The 20,247-nt window shown below is 47.1% G+C and overlaps 1 protein-coding gene and 1 pseudogene across 4 annotated transcripts in view; both read right to left on the reverse strand.

The window, feature by feature from the left end:
- Positions 1-17,782, reverse strand: part of NTM (neurotrimin) — a 951,991-nt gene extending 934,209 nt beyond the window's left edge. For 3 of the 4 annotated variants that reach the window (XM_040255850.1, XM_040255849.1, XM_040255848.1), the window contains exon 1: positions 17,422-17,782. In XM_040255850.1, coding sequence (XP_040111784.1) covers positions 17,422-17,503 — 82 coding nt within the window. In that variant the 5' untranslated portion in view covers positions 17,504-17,782. The remainder of the gene's footprint in view (positions 1-17,421) is intronic. The other variant, XM_040255851.1, reaches the window with a different exon arrangement.
- Positions 3,106-3,220, reverse strand: LOC120874932 (annotated as a pseudogene).
- Positions 17,783-20,247: the final 2,465 nt, after the last annotated feature.

The raw sequence follows: 20,247 nt of genomic DNA on the forward strand, positions 1-20,247 counted from the left end.
AATCCCCATGGACAGAGGAGACTGCCGGGTTACAGTCCATGGGTTGCAAAGAGTCAGACACAACTGAGTGACTAACATTCACTCACTCACTATAGCTTTCGTACCGCCAAGTCTGCTTTGTCTGCAGGTTCTTTCCTAAGGTGGGAATATTCCAGAGAACCCGAGACCCCTCCCCTGAGGCCTCAGCAGCCCCCAGAGCAGCCCTTCCTTCCTATCAGAGTTCCTCACCTGTGCTGCACGACTGCCTGACGTCAGCGGTTCTCAACATTTAGGGAGACTCACCCATCTGAGGGGCTTCTCCAGACACAGGTAGCTGCCTTTTCAGCAAGCCCCAGACTTTCTGATTCAAGGACCAAAGTTGGACCGGACATAATGGATGCCTGGGCTACAAGGCCAACTCCTAACAAGGAAACTGCCAAGAGGGATACTCTGTGGATAGAATCGGTGAATCTGAGCAGGTCTCAAAACTTCTTTGTTCTCCTTTTCCAGCCTTTTAAACTCTGTTCCTAGCTGTCTTCTGTCTGCCCCTCTCAACATTGACACAAGTGTGTGCAGGGTTGCACGAGTTGACCTCTCCGTAAAGACATCCCTGGGCTGAGAGCTTTGCAGGGTCACTGTGATGTGGAAAGGCATCAGCTTCCAGATCAGTGTGCAGGGTCAGTTTCCAGGGTCAATTTTGTCTCAGTCAGTGGGGCTGGAGGGCAGCATGAGGAGGTGTCTGGGAGAAAAAGCAGGACCCAGGCTGGGCAGAGGGGGAAGGGCTGCCTGTGCCAAATTAAGGAACTTGGGCTTTATCTTGAGAGCTGCGGGGAGCTAATGGAGATTTTCAGTAAAGCACTCAAATGGCTAAATTTGTTTTTGTAGCAAGATAATCAGTGATGGACAAGATGGAGGAAGGGTTGAGCTGGGATGCAGACTGGTATAGGAGACACGTTCAGAGACAACAGTAGTCCTGTGAGCAATGATGGCAGCCTGAGCTGGCACGGGAGACAAAGGGAAGGTCAGAAACAGGGTGGAAGCCAGTGGTGAGAGACTGTGGGGGAAGGGGGTCGGGGAGGGGCGTGCACATGCCGTCATGGGGAGAAACAGTCACATGTTCCTTCCGAACACGTGCACTGTTCAGAAACCTCCTAGGGTTCCTGGCTTTACTTTTTCAGTATGAATGGAGAGACGAATTTCACAAGATAATCCACATAAACATGAAAACTACATTTCAAGAAAGTTTAAATATTCCATTTACAGTTGAGGGAAATAAACCCTTTAGGGAAAAAAAAACAACAAAACAAAAACCCTTAGTTTCTAAAGGCAGAGTTAACAATGGAACTGCGATGAGAAAAGAATTTTTTGATTGGTGTGGAGATCAAGAAATATATTTTACATGGATAGGCTCTGCAAACTGTAAACGCAAAACTCTATCTCCGTAATTCCTTACAGAGTTCATGTGAGAACTGAGCTGGAGATGAGTTTTGACCGTGTTTGGGAGAAAGTCTAGTGTATTTCCTAAATGATGGGAAAAAGAGATGGAAAAGACGGTGAGAGTAGATCATATCGTATCTTACCAATCAGGAGAAAAGAGGATCAAAACTAACATTTCAAAGTAACATAAATTTTAAAATAACACTTAAAAATTAAGAATCACTATACTGTACACCTGTAACATATAATATTGTACATCAACGATGCTTCAGTAAAAATAATAATAATAACAGTTTAAAATCCAGAGAAAAAAGAATGCCATGAGGAAAGGCGTGATTAATACTACATGGAATCCCTCTGATTCTCTAGCCAGTTCTCTCCATCATTATTCACACAACTATTCTCAGTCCTTTTCTGCTTTCTGGAAAAAAAAAAAAAATATCCAGCCTATACAGTTATAGGCATACACAGGAAACTTATATACATGAGTGTGCACACAAACCTTCCATGAATCACACTCAGAGAAAATATAAGCTATCAGATGCAAACTTCAACTTCCTGTCACTAAGTTTCAAAGTTTACGTGCATCCATACAGTACCACGGACTGCTAATCAGCTCTCGTTTTTCCATGTGTCTTTATTGTGGGAAAATACACATAAAATTTACCATTTCAACCACTTTTAAGTGTATGATTCCATGGCATTAAGAACATTCATGATGTTGTACAATCATAACCCCCATCCGTGTCCCCAGATCTCTCATCTTCCTAACAGAATCTCTGTACCCATGAAATAATAAACCCCCATTCCCACTCCTGGTAACTTTGATTCAACTTTTTGCCTATGAATTTCCTGTTCTAAGTACCTTAAAGAAGTTGCATCATACAATATTTGTCCTTTTGTATCTGACATTTCACTTGGCATAATGTCTTCAAAGTTTTTCCATGTTGTCAAGGAGTCCCCAACCTTTTTAGCACCAGGGAGAAAGTGTTTGTTGAAAAGCAATTTTTCCACAGACCAGTTGAGGGGGGTGCATGGTATGGGGTTGATTCAAGAGCATTACATTTATTGTGTACTTTATTTCCATTATTATTATATCAGCTCCACCTCAGATCATCAGGCATTAGATCCCAGAGGCTGGGGACCCATGTTGTAGCCTGTGTCAGAATTTTACTCACTCATTTCCATAAGGCTGGATGACATCTCATCGTATGTACAGACCACAGGTTGCTTATCCATTCATGCCTCCCTGGCTGGGCACTTGAGTTTCTTCTGCTTTTGGTTAATGTGAATAATGCTGCTGTGAACATTGGTGTGCAGATATCTGTTTTGAGTGTCTTCTTTCAAATTTTGGGGGGTATGTACACCTAGAAGTGAAACTACTGGGTCATATGGTAATTCCATTTTTAATTTTTTGAGGAACCGAGAACGATTTTCCACGGTGACTGCACCATTTTACCTTCCCACCAGCTGTGCACACGTTTCCAATTCAGTTTCTCTATATTGTCACCATTTTTAAAAACTATGTACACCCGTGGTGGATTCATGTCAATGTATGGCAAAACCAATACAGAATTTTAAAGTAAAATAAAAAATAAATAAATTTTAAAAAAAACCTAATAACCATCCTCACAGGTATTAAGTAGTATCAATTATGGTATTTGCATTTCCGTAAGGACCAGAGATGTTGCAAACCAATGGTTAGATGCCACAGACTAAGTGGTAAGGCCTTAACCATGCGCTTGTATGGGGGCCCCTCCCGTCCTTGTCAAGGGATGTTTAACCTCCTCCTTTCATAAGACATGAATTGGCTCCTAATAGTCACCCTCCCCTTCTTCCATGGTCAGGGGCCCCTGAGTTTGCCTGGGCATGTGGTCATCCAGAGTGGATGGTACCTTGCCCACACTGCCTTGCATATCAGTGTGCCCAAGTGACTAAGCTCTGGCCCAGGACTTGTGAGGAAGGACATTCTGTGACGGACTCAAGGGAGGGAGCATCCTTGGGAGATGGTCTGTGCGTGCATTCTGCCCCTTAATTTTTCTCCTCTTCCATCCCATGGCCTGGCACAAGGATGCTGCCCTCTTAGACCTTGTACACTGGATCCAAACCAGGGGAAGGGTGGGGTCCCTGAGTGTCCCTGAGGTTGGAACATTGCACCAGCCAGGTACACAGTGGAGTGGTTTTGTAACCAGAGAGATAGACTCCTATCTTCTTTAAACCACTTTCACTGTGTGGTTGTCTTTTCTGTCTGAACCCAAAGGTCATAGATATTTTCAAATATGTGGTTCCTTCCTTACTTTTAATAGTAATGATGTTGGGTTTTTTTCCTTCTCTGCAAGTCCCATATTTTTTCCTATGCTCAAGATTTGCCCACTCAGCCCCACTATCCTCCAGGGCCCTCACCTGGGTAGCCACCTCCTATCTCCCCTCCACCCTCCCTTTACCAGCCTGCCCACCAGCCTTCAGATCGGTCTTCCCTATTTTACAAAGGCAACAAACTTCTCTCTAACTACAGCTCCCATTGGTGTCGCAACTTCATCTCCCTTAAAAAAAAAAAAAAAAAGCTTAAATAATCATCCACATGTTTTATTCTCACCCCACTTGATCCCTACACTATGGCTCCACCCCCAAAGACTATTTTCCCAAGAGAATAGAAGATATTCTTGCCTCTAAGTCTGATCTTAGTTGATCCTCAGCAATATTGATGTGGTGGCTATCTTCCTGCCTGCCCCAAACACACATCCTCTAACCCCAATGTCATCACACTCTCCTGGTTTTTCTCCCATGCTTTGGCCACTTCTTGTCAATTGTTTTTGCAAGATCTCTTCCCTTCCTGATCCTTAAATCTTGGTTGTCTGCCCCAATTCTCATCATCTCCCTTCCTGGATAATTCACTGTGTCTGTGTCAAAGACCCTCTTTGTTCAAGCTCAGGTATCTTCCAGAGTTCCAGATTCATCCAGCTAACTTCATATTAGAGAGCTCTGTGTACACCAATAAAACCATCGGGGGAAAAAAAAAAACTCATTAGTATACTAAATTATTTAGAGAAAAAAACCTCATTAGTATATTAAATTATTTAGAGGAAAAAATAAATAAATAAATAAAACCATCGAGACCCAAATTGCTTTCATCACACTCTCCCTAAAACCTGACTGTGTCCTATTTACCCAGATATGAGAAGCCCTCTTCCATTTTGCTTTCTCGTGCATCATTGTTTTTCCTATCCTTTAAGTCAGCAGCCCCCAACCTTTTTGGCAGGAGACACTGGTTTTGTGGAAGACAAGTTTCCCATAGATGGGGGGGCAGTATATTTCAGGCAGCAACGTGAGCTATGGAGAGCAATGGGGAACTGCAGATAAAGCTTTGCTGTCTCTCCCATCACTCACCTCCTGCTGTGTGGCCAGTTCCTGACCAGCCATGGACTTTGGACAGGTAGCTGTCAGTGGCCTTGGGGGTTGGGGACCCTGCTCTAAGTCCATGATGCTTGAATACCCACATCTCTTTGTCTCTGTCAGTCTCACCTGGTTAACTCATGCCTGCTTAGCTGCCACATCCTCTAGTCTTTTAATTCATTCCCACACTGCAACTGGAGTAACATTTTAACATTTTTAAGTAACCTAAATAATGTTATTTATCAATTAACACTGCAAACTTAATCATGCTGCTCTCTGGCATACAACCCTTTCTTCCCTCAGAGTAAAATCTTTAACAAGAACCATAAAGCCACTCAAGGTGTGACTTGTGACTACTTCTCTAACTGCACCCCTTGTCTTTCTACCTACAAGCTGCCTCCACCCCTGCTTTATCCCAGGAAACTACACAAACACAGTCAGTCTAGCCAGATTGGTACTGGATTCCTAAATTCCTACCATGCTCTCCTGTTTCTAGGATTTGGCGTACGCCGATTCCTTTGCTTGTAATACTTCTCTCTCCTCTTCCTTGGTTGAATCTAGTAATAACTGTGACTCAGCTTTAGCATCTCTTCCTTCTAGAAGAGTTCTCTGACCTGGAAAATCTCAATGTGGCCGTGGCAAACAAGACTTGCTTTCCTCCCAGCACTTACCATGTTGTCTTGAATTGTTTTTCTTGACTGCACGTAAGAACTAGGGCTTATTATTTATGGCCAGCACACAGTAGGGTCTGAATAAATCATTCTGGAGGAGTTGAAATAAAAATGTAAGTAAGAACTCGGCTATACTCTTGACTCTATGATTTTGCTGTTTTTTAATCATTCACCTTGGTGGTGTGGACATGACAAGTTTATATCACTTGGGAATGACAGGAAATTAATGGTGACAGCTCATCAGAGTACAAAAATAGCCTGAGTGGGTTTAAATCTTGGACCCACATGCAATGAAATTTCAAACACCTAAAAGCAAGGATGGGAGAGGTCTTGAATAACAGCAGTTTAGACAGGGGAATGAGTGCAACTTCAATGAACAATAGTGTAGAATATCTGAACAAGAAAAGAAATGAGTGTAATAATAAGCTGGTCTGATGTAAAAAGTCCAAAATGTAGTAGACGATAACCCACTCCCCACTCTGCCAATCCAACTACAGCAGGAACAATCTGTCTGGTAATGTCTTTTAGTGAATCATCATCAAACTGGAACATGCTTAGAAGATAGCAATCACAATGATTAGTGGTTTCGAAGTTAGGCGTGATAACAGTGATAAGGAACTGAGAACGTCAAGGTAAGATAACTAGGGTCCATCACAGGCTTGTCAGAAAGAAATTGGATCGCACAACATTACTGGTACTTTGAGTGGCTCTAACTGGCATAAGTCAGAAAGAGGCATATTTTTGTTCCCTGTAGATTTACTAGGATTATATTCAGCTACAAGTAATGGAATCCTAATTATATGGAAATATTTTCCATAAATAATAAGTGTGGAAATACATATTGCACAGCTGGCACGACTGCTATGTTATCTTGAACTTGGGGTCCTTCTGTTAGACTGAGCCATGTGAAATTGTTTCTATTCAACTATCTTTGATTTACTCGAACAGCAAATTCATTTAGTTCAACCTAAGAGCTTCCTGTTTTGCTATTCTGGTTGTAAGTGTTTGTTTGTTTGTTTTTTGCCTTTCCGTTTGCAGGTACTATCTGGACCCCTGGAGAGTATGCCAGGCTCTCAGTCAGGAAAAGATGTGGGAGTGGTAGGGTTCACAAAGCACAGGCTTCTTGAGTGCAGCCCTCAAACTGCCACCGGGGAAACTTCTGCCTGCTTTCCACTGGCCTCACTCGCATGGCATGACCGTCCTCGGCTCTAAGCAAATCTCAGAGGTGCACATTATAAACAAGGATACTGCTGTCCTGAACAAATTTAGAACACTGTGTATAAAGAGAAAGAGTAGAATTTATACTGAGCAGTACTTTCTTGCAGAGTTTATCTACTCTGAAACGAGGGCTGGTGTCAGTTATTCTCAGCTGTATCTGTACTGAAAGTCCTAAGTGTTTCAAACTAGAGATGACCTCACCCCATTCTGACCCATATACCGAGATTTTTTGTGAGTTGAACCTGGGCGTCTAACAGTCTCCACAGGTGATTCGGATAGACAGCCAGAACCAGGCCCACAAGTCAGACAGCATCTGCTCTCTGGGTCCTGGAGCTGGTGAGCAGGAATTAGCCAACATCATTCAGGTAAGAGACCAGGCAAATTCCAAGGTACCTCCCACAATTCTAGAAAGTCTGTGAAAAGTTTCTAGACTTGATGATTAAACTATTTTAGCCTTGGAGAAGGCTTCAGCAGTGCCAGAAAGTGACAAAAAAAGTGGTGACAAGGCATTCAAATCCTTCTATTAAGAAGTTTTAAGTGAGGAAGGAAAGAGAAATATAGAACGATTATTCTTGTTTGTTTTCAGAATTGACAAAACGGCTTATTGAACTACAGATGTCTGTGCGTCACCAATTGCACTGAGAAAAAAAGGCTGTCAATTAATCTTGCTGTGCCTGGATCAGGTCTCCTCTGGCTGTTTAGAAGACAGTCAAATGCCCCTGGGGTAGGGAGTGGCGAAGAAGGAGGCAGAGTAGGTTTGAAGAAGTGGGTAAGAAGCACTTAGCTCTTCACCTTCTCTGGATAAAGAAAACCCACCAGTCACTCTCCTCTTGTCTTAGGTCTGAGCTTCCCTTGCCCTCTGACGCCACCTCAGAGAGCAGCCCCCTCCTCCAGGCTTCTGACCAGCTGACATTTAGAGGGACCAATTCCTGCTCTTGGGTGAGTTTAGCCAGGAAGAATGAGAGCTCATTTCCACAACCTGTGTACCTATAACATCTGGTTTATGGCTGGTGATCGCCATCAGGGGTGACTGATGTGTGTAGTTTCATATTCAGAGTCTAAAAGAGGTCTTGTCAGAGGAAGAGATGAGTTGAATCTGATAAACAGACTTCAGAAAAGGGCAAGTTCCAAGGTCAGGTTGTTGTGTGAACAGTATGGCACAGTCATTGGAGAAGGAAGGGTTAATTATAGCTCGCCCAGATTCTACAGGGTTCTATGGCTCCTGATAAACCTAAGGGCACTTCTCTCTCTCTTTCTCTCCCCCTTTTGTTATATCCATAAACACTGATCAACTGTGTGCCAGGTACTATGCTAGGTGTGGCAGTCCCAGACCTCCAGGAGCTCACTGTCCACTGAAGGGAGACAGAGGTGTCAGCAGGGAACCACACAAACTCTCAATAGATGCAAAGACCGGAAGGAAGCGCCAGAGCCGTGGGGGGCCGAAAAGAAGGCAGTAGGAGCTTGGGAGAGACACTGAGCCCGGAGTTCTGTCTTGAATCACAGCAAGTTTTTACCAGGTGGACAGGACAGCCATCAGTAGAGGGAGCAGGCACACACTTACTGGGAGGAAGCTGCAGCAAAGCCCTAGGAATTCAGGGAACCAGAGGACAAAGGATTTGGACAGAGGCTGGCACCCCCGGGTCATGCCTTTCCAGAGAGCAGAGATTTCATTTTATCTGGATTTAGAATCAGGTGAGGCTACATTCTATAATACTCAAAGCACACGGGGAAGAGATTTACCTTAAGAAGAAAACAGCGTAACCAGAATAATTTTAGGAAAGGGCCATCGGCACGCTTCCTATGAATGATTATACAGAAAACAGGAGAAAAGCTTGGAATATTTAACTTAGGGAGAAGGGGAGGGAATCGTGTTTTCAAATATTTGAAGACAAGTCATGTCAAAGAAAAACCAGTCTCGTCCTGTGGGTAGTAGTATTAGCAGCACTCATAATACTATAGGTGATATTTATTGAGAGCTTACTGTGTGCCAGCAAGTGTTCTGAGCACTTTCTCTGCAGTAACTTATGTAATCCTTACACCAGCCTTAAACGTAAGTCTCAGAATTAGCTCTGTTTTGTACAAGAGGGAACTGAATTACCCTCAGAGGTTGATTAAATCACCAAAAGTTTCAAACTAGAAAGTGGCAGAGCCAAAGCTCGGACCCAGACGATCCAAAGACTCTGCTGTGTTTCCTCTCCAGACCGAGAGCGAGGGGCTGGAATCAATAAGAGGACAGATTCTTCTCCTTTGTCTCCCTGTCTTCCAGATCAATCAGATGGAGTAGGTCTGGAGAGAGGCAAGTTCCCCCACACTGGAGATGGAAATGAGGGGACCGCTGCAGCTGCACCACTGGGATGTTAGAGCTCCAACAGAGGGATTGAAATAAACCATCATGAAAGTCTCTCTGGGCCTGAGCTGGTTGTGACTCTGCCTGGCTGACACAGCAGTGGGAACGCTTGTGAGTTACCCAGGGACTGTACTTGGCACAAATCCGCACGGTAGCTCTGCTCCCCCTGTGCCGCCTGCACCTGCTAACTCCATCAAAACAGGCATGCTTTCACTCCTGCCTGCGCTGCAGGGTCTGACCTGGCTTGGAGGCAAGAGCCAGCCTCCCTCAGCACAGTGCTGCCAAAAACTGCCATTGGGGTTCTGAGCACGGAGCCTTTGTTGCCGACGAGAAGGAGAGAGATGGAAGCAGCAGGCTGGGTAGCAAGTTCCTGGGGAGTGAGCGGGAGTGGAGGCCAGGAGAGAGAGATGAAAATCTTCACACTTATGAATGGAGCTTCTGCCAAGACCCACCATCACTTAACTTGCGCTAAATCAGGTTCCAACACATCCATTCTTGACCCACATTCACACATTCCAAGGCTCCGGAGTTTCTCCTATGGGATTGATCATTCTCATTCCTGAGTCCCCCTACCTGAAATGCTGTGGCTCGTTCGTCCTTCCCTCCCCCCTGAAGGATGCGTTCTAGACGAGAAACACAGGCACGTATGGATGCGTGATAGTGTGTATGATACAGTGTGCATTGCTTGTGGGCACACACGCCACTCACATGTTCCGACTGTGGTCGCCCGTCTGTGGCTGTTTATATTCTTAGTTTCCTGCAAACAGACACTGCTTCTGAATATTTTCTCCTAGCACCACTACCTTTCAAGTACTAGACTCAGAAAGGCTATTTGCAGAATTGCAAAATGTGGGACGTGAAACTTGAAAATCTTTTAGTCTAACCGCTTTATTTTAGAGATGAAGTGACAGAAGCTCCTAGAAGGGATGTGCCTTATCCCAGGTTGGAGAATGTTTTCTGATAACCAAAGAGGTATGGCTTTTAAACCTGGCCATAGGTTGGAACCTCTTAGAGAGCGCTGGAAAATATCAGAACATCTCACAAAGAGATGCTGATGTAAGCGTTCTGGGATGGGGTCCAAGCATTGGCATTTTTATAAAGCTCCTCAGGTGATTCCATGGTAGAACAAATTTGAGGACCATTGGCTTAGAAAATGGGAGTATTGCAAACAGAGGCACATTGCATCTGTCGCATGAGGACCTCCTAACAGTAGAGGCAGATTGCTCCAGGTTGCTTAACTTGAAGAATCATGGATCCATGAGAAAGGTACTTACCTGTACTTCTACAGGGAAAATGCTAAGAAGAGTCACCAGCACTATGGAAATGCAGACAGAAGCAGCCAGGTGAGTAACCCCCCTAAAGGGTTCAGAGGGCAACCACAACACACACCGTGAACAGAAGGGAAGCTCGATTCTCTTTGGGTGCATATGGCTGGAAACACAAGCTGACAACTGAAAAAAGGCTGTGTCCCAATCACAGTTATAGCATCAGAGGACAAATGAATGACGACGCTTGTCTGTCATTCCAGGAACCCTAAATCAGGGTGTGATGAGTGGGTGGCAGAGAAGGAAATGGCAGCCCACTCCAGTATTCTGGCCTGGAAATTCCCATGAGCAGAAAAGACTGGAGGGCTCAGTGCATGACTGAAAACACGAGTAGGTAGCGAAGAAAGGGTTCTCAGAAAGGAGGTCATCTTAAGTCCCCCTAAAATAGGAGACCCTCAGGGTCCCCTGAACTGAACTCGCCTCACCCTGATCAGCTGCCTCAGCAAGCCCCACTTGCTGCGTAAGCACCCCCACCCCTTGCTGTCCTTGGCCATCCAGTTCTCTGCAGAAGGCAGGGTACGAAAGCGGTGGACAGGCCACTGGCCAGGGTGGCAGTGGTGCAAAGAACCAACCAATGACTTGAATGACAGTGACAAGAGCCAAAGGTCACCAAGCCAACACCTCACAGCAGCTTTTGCTGTCCACGTGCCAAGGGAGGGAGCATCACACATCCCTGAGCGCTTCCGGCCAGAAGTCACGATGGAGCAACAGAGGCAGCACCTCTGACGCCATGAACCCAGAGCCTGGCTGTGCTTGCTCTCCCACGCTCCCCATCTGAAAACAAGCCTCCAGGGTTGGTGTGCTCTTGCCACTCATCGTAATGTGCACAAGCAACTGGGCAGGAGACTATGGCACCCAGCACCCCCCCACCCCTACTTCTGATATTCCTGCTGGCTCTTCCCAATGTGACTAAAAAAGATGACAAGTCAAATCAAATCTGGGGATTGTCCTCTGTCTAGTTGGTTTGGTCACTGATATATTCCCAGCACCTACAACAATGCAGGGAACGTAATAGGAACTCAATAAACACTCACCAGGTGATTGAACCAACACACAAGTAAACAATGAGATCTAGTCTGTGTTGAACTGGGTTTTGGTGACACCACCAAGATGAAGCCAAGGAGGCACCTCTGGAGAATGAATCTGAATGAGCTACTGAAGCCAAAACCAGTCCATCTTTTGAACAGTCCTTTATTACTGTAAAGGGCAATACTCTTCAAGAAGCCAAAAAAAAAAAAAAAAATCAAATTTAGTAACCTAAGATGTCGTTAGTAACAGAGCTGAAGAATGTGTTTTCCAATATTTGGTTTCTCAGCTTGACAGTCTCTCTTGAAATACTCTCTTTTCTCAGCAATGGAAATGCGAAGCGCTGGTGGTTTGTTTTGCAGTTTGCAAATGACTTACAGAGCTCTTCTGGCAGAGTTTCTGTTTTTCTTCTTGCAAATAAACAAAAGGCCATTTCTCTAATATGACTTAAGCGGGGGGAGATTCTGTGATATCCTGTCTTGGTTTGGGAAGGAAGAAAAAAGGAGGGGCAAGCAGAAAGATGAGGGAAGAAACTGGAACAAGTAGGGTGTACAAGTGAAACAGAAGCAGGAAAGAGGCAAAGGGAAAAAGGATGTGGAACCCTGGGGTGTCGGACACGCAACAGCTGGGGACGCTGCCTTCAGTGGGACCCCAGCCAACCTTATGGACATGAACTCTCCACTGGTTCCTTGGTCCCCCCCGCCCCCACCACCATTGCAGTCTATCATCTGGGCTCCTGTGACCTGGGAGGACAGAACCCCCCCCCCCTTCTCCTAGGCAAGCCTACATGAGGCAGAGCAGCCCCTGCCAGCTTGACCCAGATCTGTCAGCCGATCAATTATTTTTCCCACGGAGGAGAAGGAAAAATGAAAGGAAGAAAGAATCAGGGACCACGAGAAACAGAAAAGAGAGGGCAGAGAAGGGGGGAGAGAGGGCGGAAAGAGGGAGGGAGAAGAGGGGAGAGGAAGAGAAGGAGAAGCGGGGAGAGAGGGAAGGAGAGGGATGGTGGAGGGACACGCACATCTCCTCTATGGACGCTCCTGTAAGTTTAAGCTGCCATAGCAAGGGCAGGCTAAGTTCAGAAGGCTGCAGAAACACACACACATAAATACATAAAACATAAGCTCTAGAGGTTGCTGAATGAAATCAATCAAAGAAGAGGATGGGAGCCTCTTCTTTCCACCCTTTGCCAGTCCAGCTTGCATCTGGTTTTTACTCTCTGAAACTCCTGGTTCCTCCCATGTCCCCTCCCCCAGGGCCCCGCCCCTCTGCCATTGGCCCTGCCCCCCTGACACCTCCTGGCAAAAGTCTTCCTCCTACTAGGGAAGGGTGAGGAGGCCTGTCCCACGTGTTTCCCCTAAATCCCCTCTGGTCCTCTTCGATCGCGCATCCTCTATGAGAAGGAGGGCCCGGCAACCAGGTCGGCCGAGGAGACACCCCAGAGGATGTGGTACCCAAGACCCCATCGTACCTGCATGCCATCGATTACCTTATTTTTGCGTGTTTTCATTTTTTATGTGTAATTAGTTTTATTGAATTTCAAATGACTACAGACATAAAGTAAACATGTAAGAAGCCAGTAGAGCAGAAAGGAAAGGAGCTGCGTAAATACCAGCAGGCTCAGCGTGGAGCCCCACTGAGCACCACATGTTTGCTGCGTTACAAGCATTAATGAGTCTTTACAACCCTTGGGGGAGTTGCTCCCCGGCCTGGCAGGCAGGTGGGGAGACTTCCCAGAGGGAAGTATTGTCACCTACGGAAGTCATGGGGAACTTTGTGTTCGGATGTACCTGCTCCCCACCCAGCAGTGTTCAGCCCACCTGAAGCGATTGGAAATCAGACAGACAGGCACGCCCATTACAGTGTTTGAAGGGTCCATAGGACCTCTGCTGAGGTTAAATATAAAGCAAAGTGGGTTTTTTTTTTGTTTGTTTTTGTTTTTTTACACCTTCATCTTTCTAGTTGATGGGCAGGAGCAGGCCATGAGCTTCAGACATAAAATATCTGGAACAGAGACAAATCCTCGGCACAGTCATCCTCTCCGAAGTGTTTCCACCATAAAGAGATAGTGAAAGCATTGCACATCATTCTTCCAGCATCTTCTACACATTCCAGAATCACCTGTCCTGCAGGTCACCCCTTCTTAGGATGTCCAGAGAGCACACCTCATCCCGAGGGATAAACCGTGGCTGAAGTCAACACTGGTGTGACCCATCCATGACAAGCAGCCGACCCCAGCCTGGGTTGCTGCACCTCAGGGCTGCCAGGGAGCAGGGGCAGATCCTCAGGGAGCTGCTGGGGACAGTGCACCTTGGAGCACTCGAGCAGGGAACAAGGAGAGGCCCTCCAGGGACACAGCTCCACACCCTTCAGCCCCGTGCCACAAGAGAGGCCACTGAGAAACCACAGAAGTCGGGGGAGAGGCCACAGCTGCGGAGAAGGGTTTCCAGGGCTCACTTTGGCTTAAGAGTGATGAAAGGGAAGAGCCAGCACTAGGACTAGCCTGAAACTGCCACCCGAGAGCCCCCATGGCTGGGACTCTGAACCCATCTCCATCCAATGCCCAGAGGGCAGTCTCAGGGTGTGAAGAGTGGAGGGAAGCTGCAGTTCTTATGCACTCCACGACTTGCCTGTGGCGCCCCTGCCTCCCCCATTGGAAACTCCCAGCCTGGCAGCTGGCATTCACTTTGTGAAGCTCCTCTGTCATCTCCCCTTAATTTTTTTGGGGCCATGCTTCCAAGTGCCCACAATCAGGCCCAGGAGCCCATCTCCCCAAAACAATTTTTCACTCTGCCAGTAAACATTATTATGGTCTCATCTGTCACCCCCACTCCCCCCATCTCAGAAGCGTTGCCCAGCTCAGGCTGTGGCTAGCACCCAAGCATTTGCTGTGAGTGGCAGGAACTTGGCCGGTCTGCCCAGCTGAACCGTGTCCGTGTTGCCGGCTCCCAGAGAAAAAGAGGGGAACCCAGCTCCATTTCCTCTCCCTTCCCCTCTGCCCTGCTGCTGTATCCGTGGGCAGGTAGTTGATGTGGGATGTGAGGAGATGAGAGAAAATGAGAAAGGTAAGGCAGGAATCTAGCCCAGCTCCTGGGAAGGTGTTGAAAGGAGCATTAATCCTTCGAAGGAGAAATGGTCAGGTTTCTAGAAAGAGAGAAGATGCCGTACACCAGCCATTCCTCTCTGAGCCTCCCTGTGGCAGGAGGTGGGCAGTGAGCTGAAAAGGACAGCGCCTCATCCAGGAACTTCTCTGGCTCCCAGGGCCAAGAAGGAGCTCTGGCTAATCAACCCCAGAGCATCTTAGGGCCAGAGCCCCTCAGCGCTAATCACCCCACCCTCCCCCATCACTAATCGGGCTGACTCCCTCCTCCTCTAAGCTGGATCATGGTGGCTGTGGGTTGGGGTGAGGAGCAGGTCAGGGAGGGGTCCATCAACCACCCCTAGCCCCCAACACCTTTTCAAGAAGGCAAGAAGCCCAAGAAGTAAGGGCTCTAGGAAGAGCCAGCCTAAAACAAAAACAGAGAAGAAAAAAATTGCCTTAGAATGTGTACTGCATTCTAACTAGTCCCAGTGGGTCAATGCAATAGGGGTGGGTTATTGCAGTCAAGACCTGGCTGCTTGAGTAATTCTGTGAGTTTGATAAGAGGTAACTGGCCCACCCCAGCTCCCATGCCCTGAAAGAGAAAACACAAATCACCTTGGTTGGTCCAACTGGCACATGGCTCGAGGGGGTAGGGGGTGGGTCTTGGGGGTCACTTTGCCTTAAAATTGGGCAGCCCGGTTCTTTTCTGACACCTCGAAGCCTATTGAAAGCTGGTTCGAGGTGGATAGTGCAAGTAAGGCCATGATTTGTCTTAGGAAATTCAGGATTTGGTAGAATGTGAGGAGGGCTGGGGTAACCCAGTCACCCCTATTCCCACCCAAGGTGGCAACAAGAGTGTACAATCAGAATGCCCCAGGGGAGAACTTCGCACCCCCCACTTTCTTATCAGTTTGGGAATGATTCAAAGTATGAGCAAATATTATGCTTCCCTGCATTTATTTCTGATGAAAAAAAAAATCACGTATGCTAATTTATATGTAAATCCAGTATGGCCCTGGGGCTCCTGGCAAGCTGCCAGTGGGGCTGTGCATGGTGGAATTTTGGCGATTGTCTCCAGTCGGAGGTTAAAATGGAAGAGACTCAGACCTCAGGACGGATGGAAATGAGATGGATATCTTGGGACCTTCCCTGTCCCTTCCTCTGGACCCCTCACTCCACCCCGCCCCCATTTGGTTTTCATTTCTGTGGTTAGCATGATGGAAGCTGTTACCTGGAGGTTGCCTGGCTCTGGGCTCAGTTTCCCCAGTGCCAGAGGTGGGGCCCTGATCTCACTGGGTGAGCCCCTGTTCACCCAAGTACAAGCAGGGGTGCGCGTGAACACACACACACACACACACACGCATGCTGCCTCTGCTCCATGTTATGTAAGAGGAGTCAGTCAGGGCTGCCTCCACGTGGCCTCCTTCACGCTCACACCCACTGCCCCATGAGGGAGGAGGGAGACCCTGAGGCCCGTGCCCCTCACCGCCCCCATGGCTGGGAGCTGCAGGGCAAGGAGATCCCATAGGATGGACTTCCTTGCATCTTTGCAGAGCCCTCCAGGGTCCCCTTCCCCGCTCCTTGAGCCCTAGCCGAGGGTTCGCAGGCATTTGATCCTACCAAGCCTGGTCCTTCTGCCCACCTCCTGTGGGTCTGTGTGGATGCCTCTGCAACTCCGGCAAGGGGAGTCCCCAAAGACCACCCTCAGGGGGAACTCAAGGGACTAGAGATGGGGACCGACCGCCAGAGCCCCGTACTGCAGTGGGGAAAGGAACCGGATGGGTGGGACTCCTCAGCCTTCTCCACCCCTGCCCACTGGGAGCCAACTTTCCTCTGGGGACGCAGCAGCCAGCACTGAGCTCCCAACTGGGGTCCTGTGGGAGACGGAGCTGGGCCACCCGCCGGGGAAAGTTTCTCTGCCCACCTCAGTCCCTGGGAACGCAGGGGTCTTTAATGAGAAACGGGCACACGCCAGATTCTCAAAGGACAGGGCGGGCGGGGCAAGCAGGTGGGCAGGGAAAGCGGCTGCTGGGAGGTGGGAGCCTGCTGGGAGGTGGGAGCTGGGACAGAGCGCTGGGCACCCCCCCAACCCCCGGTGCAGCGAGGGGAGTCCAGGTTGAAGTGGATTCCCAGCCACCCCAGCACAGCAGGACCACAACTCGGCAAACCGGGCCCTGACTGCAGCCCAGAGGGCTCGGCTTCCCAGAGAAAGAAACAGAACATTAGCATTCGACTCTTACTGCCTCTCTTCCTTCAACTTAGGAGAGCTTTCCGGAATCTCAGAGCCCTGCTTGCTCCGGCAGCCTCTTATCTTCTTTTTAACCACCCCCCGCTGCTCTCCTCCACAAACACACCCCCAAACACACAGAAAACTAACCCGGCTGCCCAGCTCCGCTGCAGACTGATTCAGCCCTCGGAGCTGGCTTTCTGACCACAAAGCGTAGTTACCTGATTATGCCTAGCCTACATTTTCCATTTGCTCCTTGCAGAAGCTTTGCAAGTTTACTGGTGGATAGATATTTAAAGTTTCCTCTCGAAATTTCTTCCCAATACCAAAAGCAACGCATTAGCTTCCCCGCCGCCCTCCGAATCCTTAATTCCCCGGCTTCCATGTGTCTCCATCCATCGAGTATGTGCAAGAATGTACAGACAGCCTGGGGACCAGCACACAGCCACGTTACCAAACCAAACCGGAGCCCCAGACACGCTTTTCTTATGTACATACATCCCCCGCCCGTTCCCCTAGCAGCCAGAATCGGATCAATACCCTCACAGCCTGGGAGGGAGGAGAACGTCCCAGCCATGCTGCTGGAACGCGAGCGAACGCTCTCTCCTCCACCTGCAAACCATACAGCAGAGCCGATTCGGAGAGTCTGTGAATCACCCACAGCACACTGTACAATTCCTGGGTCGGCTGTAGGCAGATCAATAGCAAGCTCTTACCTTGAAAGAGAAACAGAGCAGCCAGCGCCGTGAAGATTGCCCAAGAGATAGAATTGTGCGTTTTTGCCTGGATGGTTTTCATGATTTTTTTTTCTTCTTTTTCTTCTTTTTTGTCAGGTTCGGTTTTCTCTTTCTTTCTTTCCTGACAGATTGCGTTGCTCTCGAGCTGGTGGAAGGAGGTTTAAATCCACTGTTTTGCTGAAGGACACCACAAGAAAGCCAAGGATGGGAGAGTGTGACTTCTCAGTAATTATCTCTCCTCATACTCTGGCACTGAGACACATCGTACAATCTGGCCCTGGACAGCCCTCCTACGAGCTGCAATCATTGGTTCTAATCCAAGGATTGACAGAGCTACAACACACGCGCGCGGGCACACACGCGCGCGCACACATACACACACTCAGGAATCATTTACTGGGCAAATCAGGCTAGCTGATTAAAGAGACAGGAGCCTGGAGAGATGGCATGATAGATGTCACTTTGGCCCTTCTATATTACCTTCATTTTTTAAACTGACAGTCTCAGAGCCCCAAACATCAAAAAATCCCTTTCCTCTGGCATTCCCTGGCCTCCTGAACTTGGATTCCCTTTACACTGGAAAAATCCCATAGCCAGCCACTGCTTACTAGAAATTTTAAAGGGACATTTTCATGCTTGGTGAAACTTGCAAAGATGAGTCAAATTTCATTTGTTGGTATTTATTTTCCTCTCCAATGAAAATATCATTCAATGACAGATTTTTTTTTTCTCTCTCTCTCTCATCTTTCACCTTTTCTAATCAATATCCTAGTTCATTGCTTGGAAAATAGTAAATAACTTTTTATTTTCTTCTCCTGTCACTCCTGTTTCAGAATACCTGCATTACACCTATATTTCATTCACTTAATTTATTTCCTGAAGTCATCCATGTGCATATGATAACATGAAAAGGGAGAGGGCTCCTGAGATTTGAGGACTGCAGTCTCCACATGAAGAAGCTTCTCCAAGAGGGAGCAGGGGAGGAGTTTATTCTGTGTGCCTCGGGCAAACTACATGCATGACAACAAATAATGTAAGTGCTTGCAGCTTATTTAAACTGCAGCAAGACAGACTTAGGTTAGACACACTGATGAACTTTCCAGATATAGACTGTGTGTGGTTACCAAATGTCCTCAGAGAGCTGCAGATATGCACATCCTTGATGGGTACACTATAACTCGGACAGAGATAATCTAATAGATGTGAGGACTTTTTGAGAGATCTTCTAAGGGCCGTGAAAATTGACCATCTAGTTTGTGGTTTTTCTCTTATTGGAAGCAATTTTTATGATGTGAACAAAAATTCTGGAAAACTTAGCCAGTTCTCACCACCTTCCTTAGCTGATTCTGATATATCTGGTACCATCATGATGCCTCAACCCACATATTTTTGAAATGCTTCTTTCAGATTTCCACAGTAATTATTATACTTCCTTATAAACCCCATAATAATGTTAGTGTATATATCCCTGAGCTGCATAGAGTGAAGGTAGATACTGAGTGCACAGGTGAGCTGGAAACAGCACTGCCCCAGAGGCACTGCTCACCCTGTGTTGTGTGTGAAGGAGAGTGCCCCCTGCACGTGTGCAGCCAGGCAACTCCTAGGGGAAGGAGCATCGGGGTCTGGATATCTGGATCCAGCTGGAGCTACAAACACACAGAGGAACAGTGGGCAGGTCACCTGGTCCTCCCTTCATACAACCAGAGTGCTATGTCTCAAGTCTCTTCATTTCAAAGGTGTTTAACATTTTTTTAAGCCACTGCAATCTAATTCACAAGTCCATCAAAACGCCCTTCCTGTCTCTAACTCCCAAGGGACAAGTACTTTATCTCTAGACTGGTCTTGCGCAGTGCTCTGCATACTAACCTGTGCGGTTAGATGCTTCAGTGGCTGTGGCCTCAGTGATAACTGCTCAGGACAGAAGGCATGGTGGCTTCGTCATCGCTACTTCTCTGCTCTCCAGAGTGATGATGAAGATGACGAGTCATTGGTAAGCTGTTAGGAGGAGAGGCAGAGACACTAACACTTACAAGTGTCCTCGCCCTGACCTGCAATAAATCTGTACATTCATCACTTTCTGTTAAACATCCATAAGTGTGACCACAATAATAAACAAATCATTCTAGTCATCATTTACTGAGCATTTGCTATGTGCCAGGCATGAGGGCCAGAGTTTCCTATGCAATTTTCTCTTATTAAATTCTCAAACCCTATGAATGGTGCAATTATCATGCCCATTTTACAGATGAGAACATTGAGACTCAAGGAAAACTTGCCCACAGCTGGTAAGCAATGGAGTCGGGATGTGAACCTGGGCATTTGTCGCTCAGACCAACCTCTAAAATATTATCCTATGCTAAATACTCCGAGGGACTCAAATAGATATCAGACCTTCTTTTGTATAACCCCTTTGGTATTGTTAATAGCCTATGATATTAAAATTTACATGAAACAGCACAAATATCCACAGAGAAAATATAGGAAAACCTGTATATTACTTTTTATTTCTTTTATGTGGACCATTCAAAAAAATTAATTTATTTATTTTAATTGAAGGCTAATTACTTTACCATATTGTAGTGGTTTTTGCCATACATTGACATGAATCAGCCATAGATGTACATGTGTTCCCCATCCTGAACCCCCCTCCCACCTCCCTCCCCATCCCATCCCTCAGGGTCATCCCAGTGCACCAGCCCTGAGCACCCTGTCTCATGCATCGAACCTGGACTGGTGATCTATTTCACATATGATAATATACATGTTTCAATGCTATTTTCTCAAATCATCCCACCCTCTCTCTCT

This window comes from Oryx dammah, unplaced genomic scaffold (assembly GCF_014754425.2).
Source record: "Oryx dammah isolate SB20612 unplaced genomic scaffold, SCBI_Odam_1.1 HiC_scaffold_15, whole genome shotgun sequence".
In the NCBI taxonomy this organism is placed as follows: Eukaryota; Metazoa; Chordata; class Mammalia; order Artiodactyla; family Bovidae; genus Oryx; species Oryx dammah.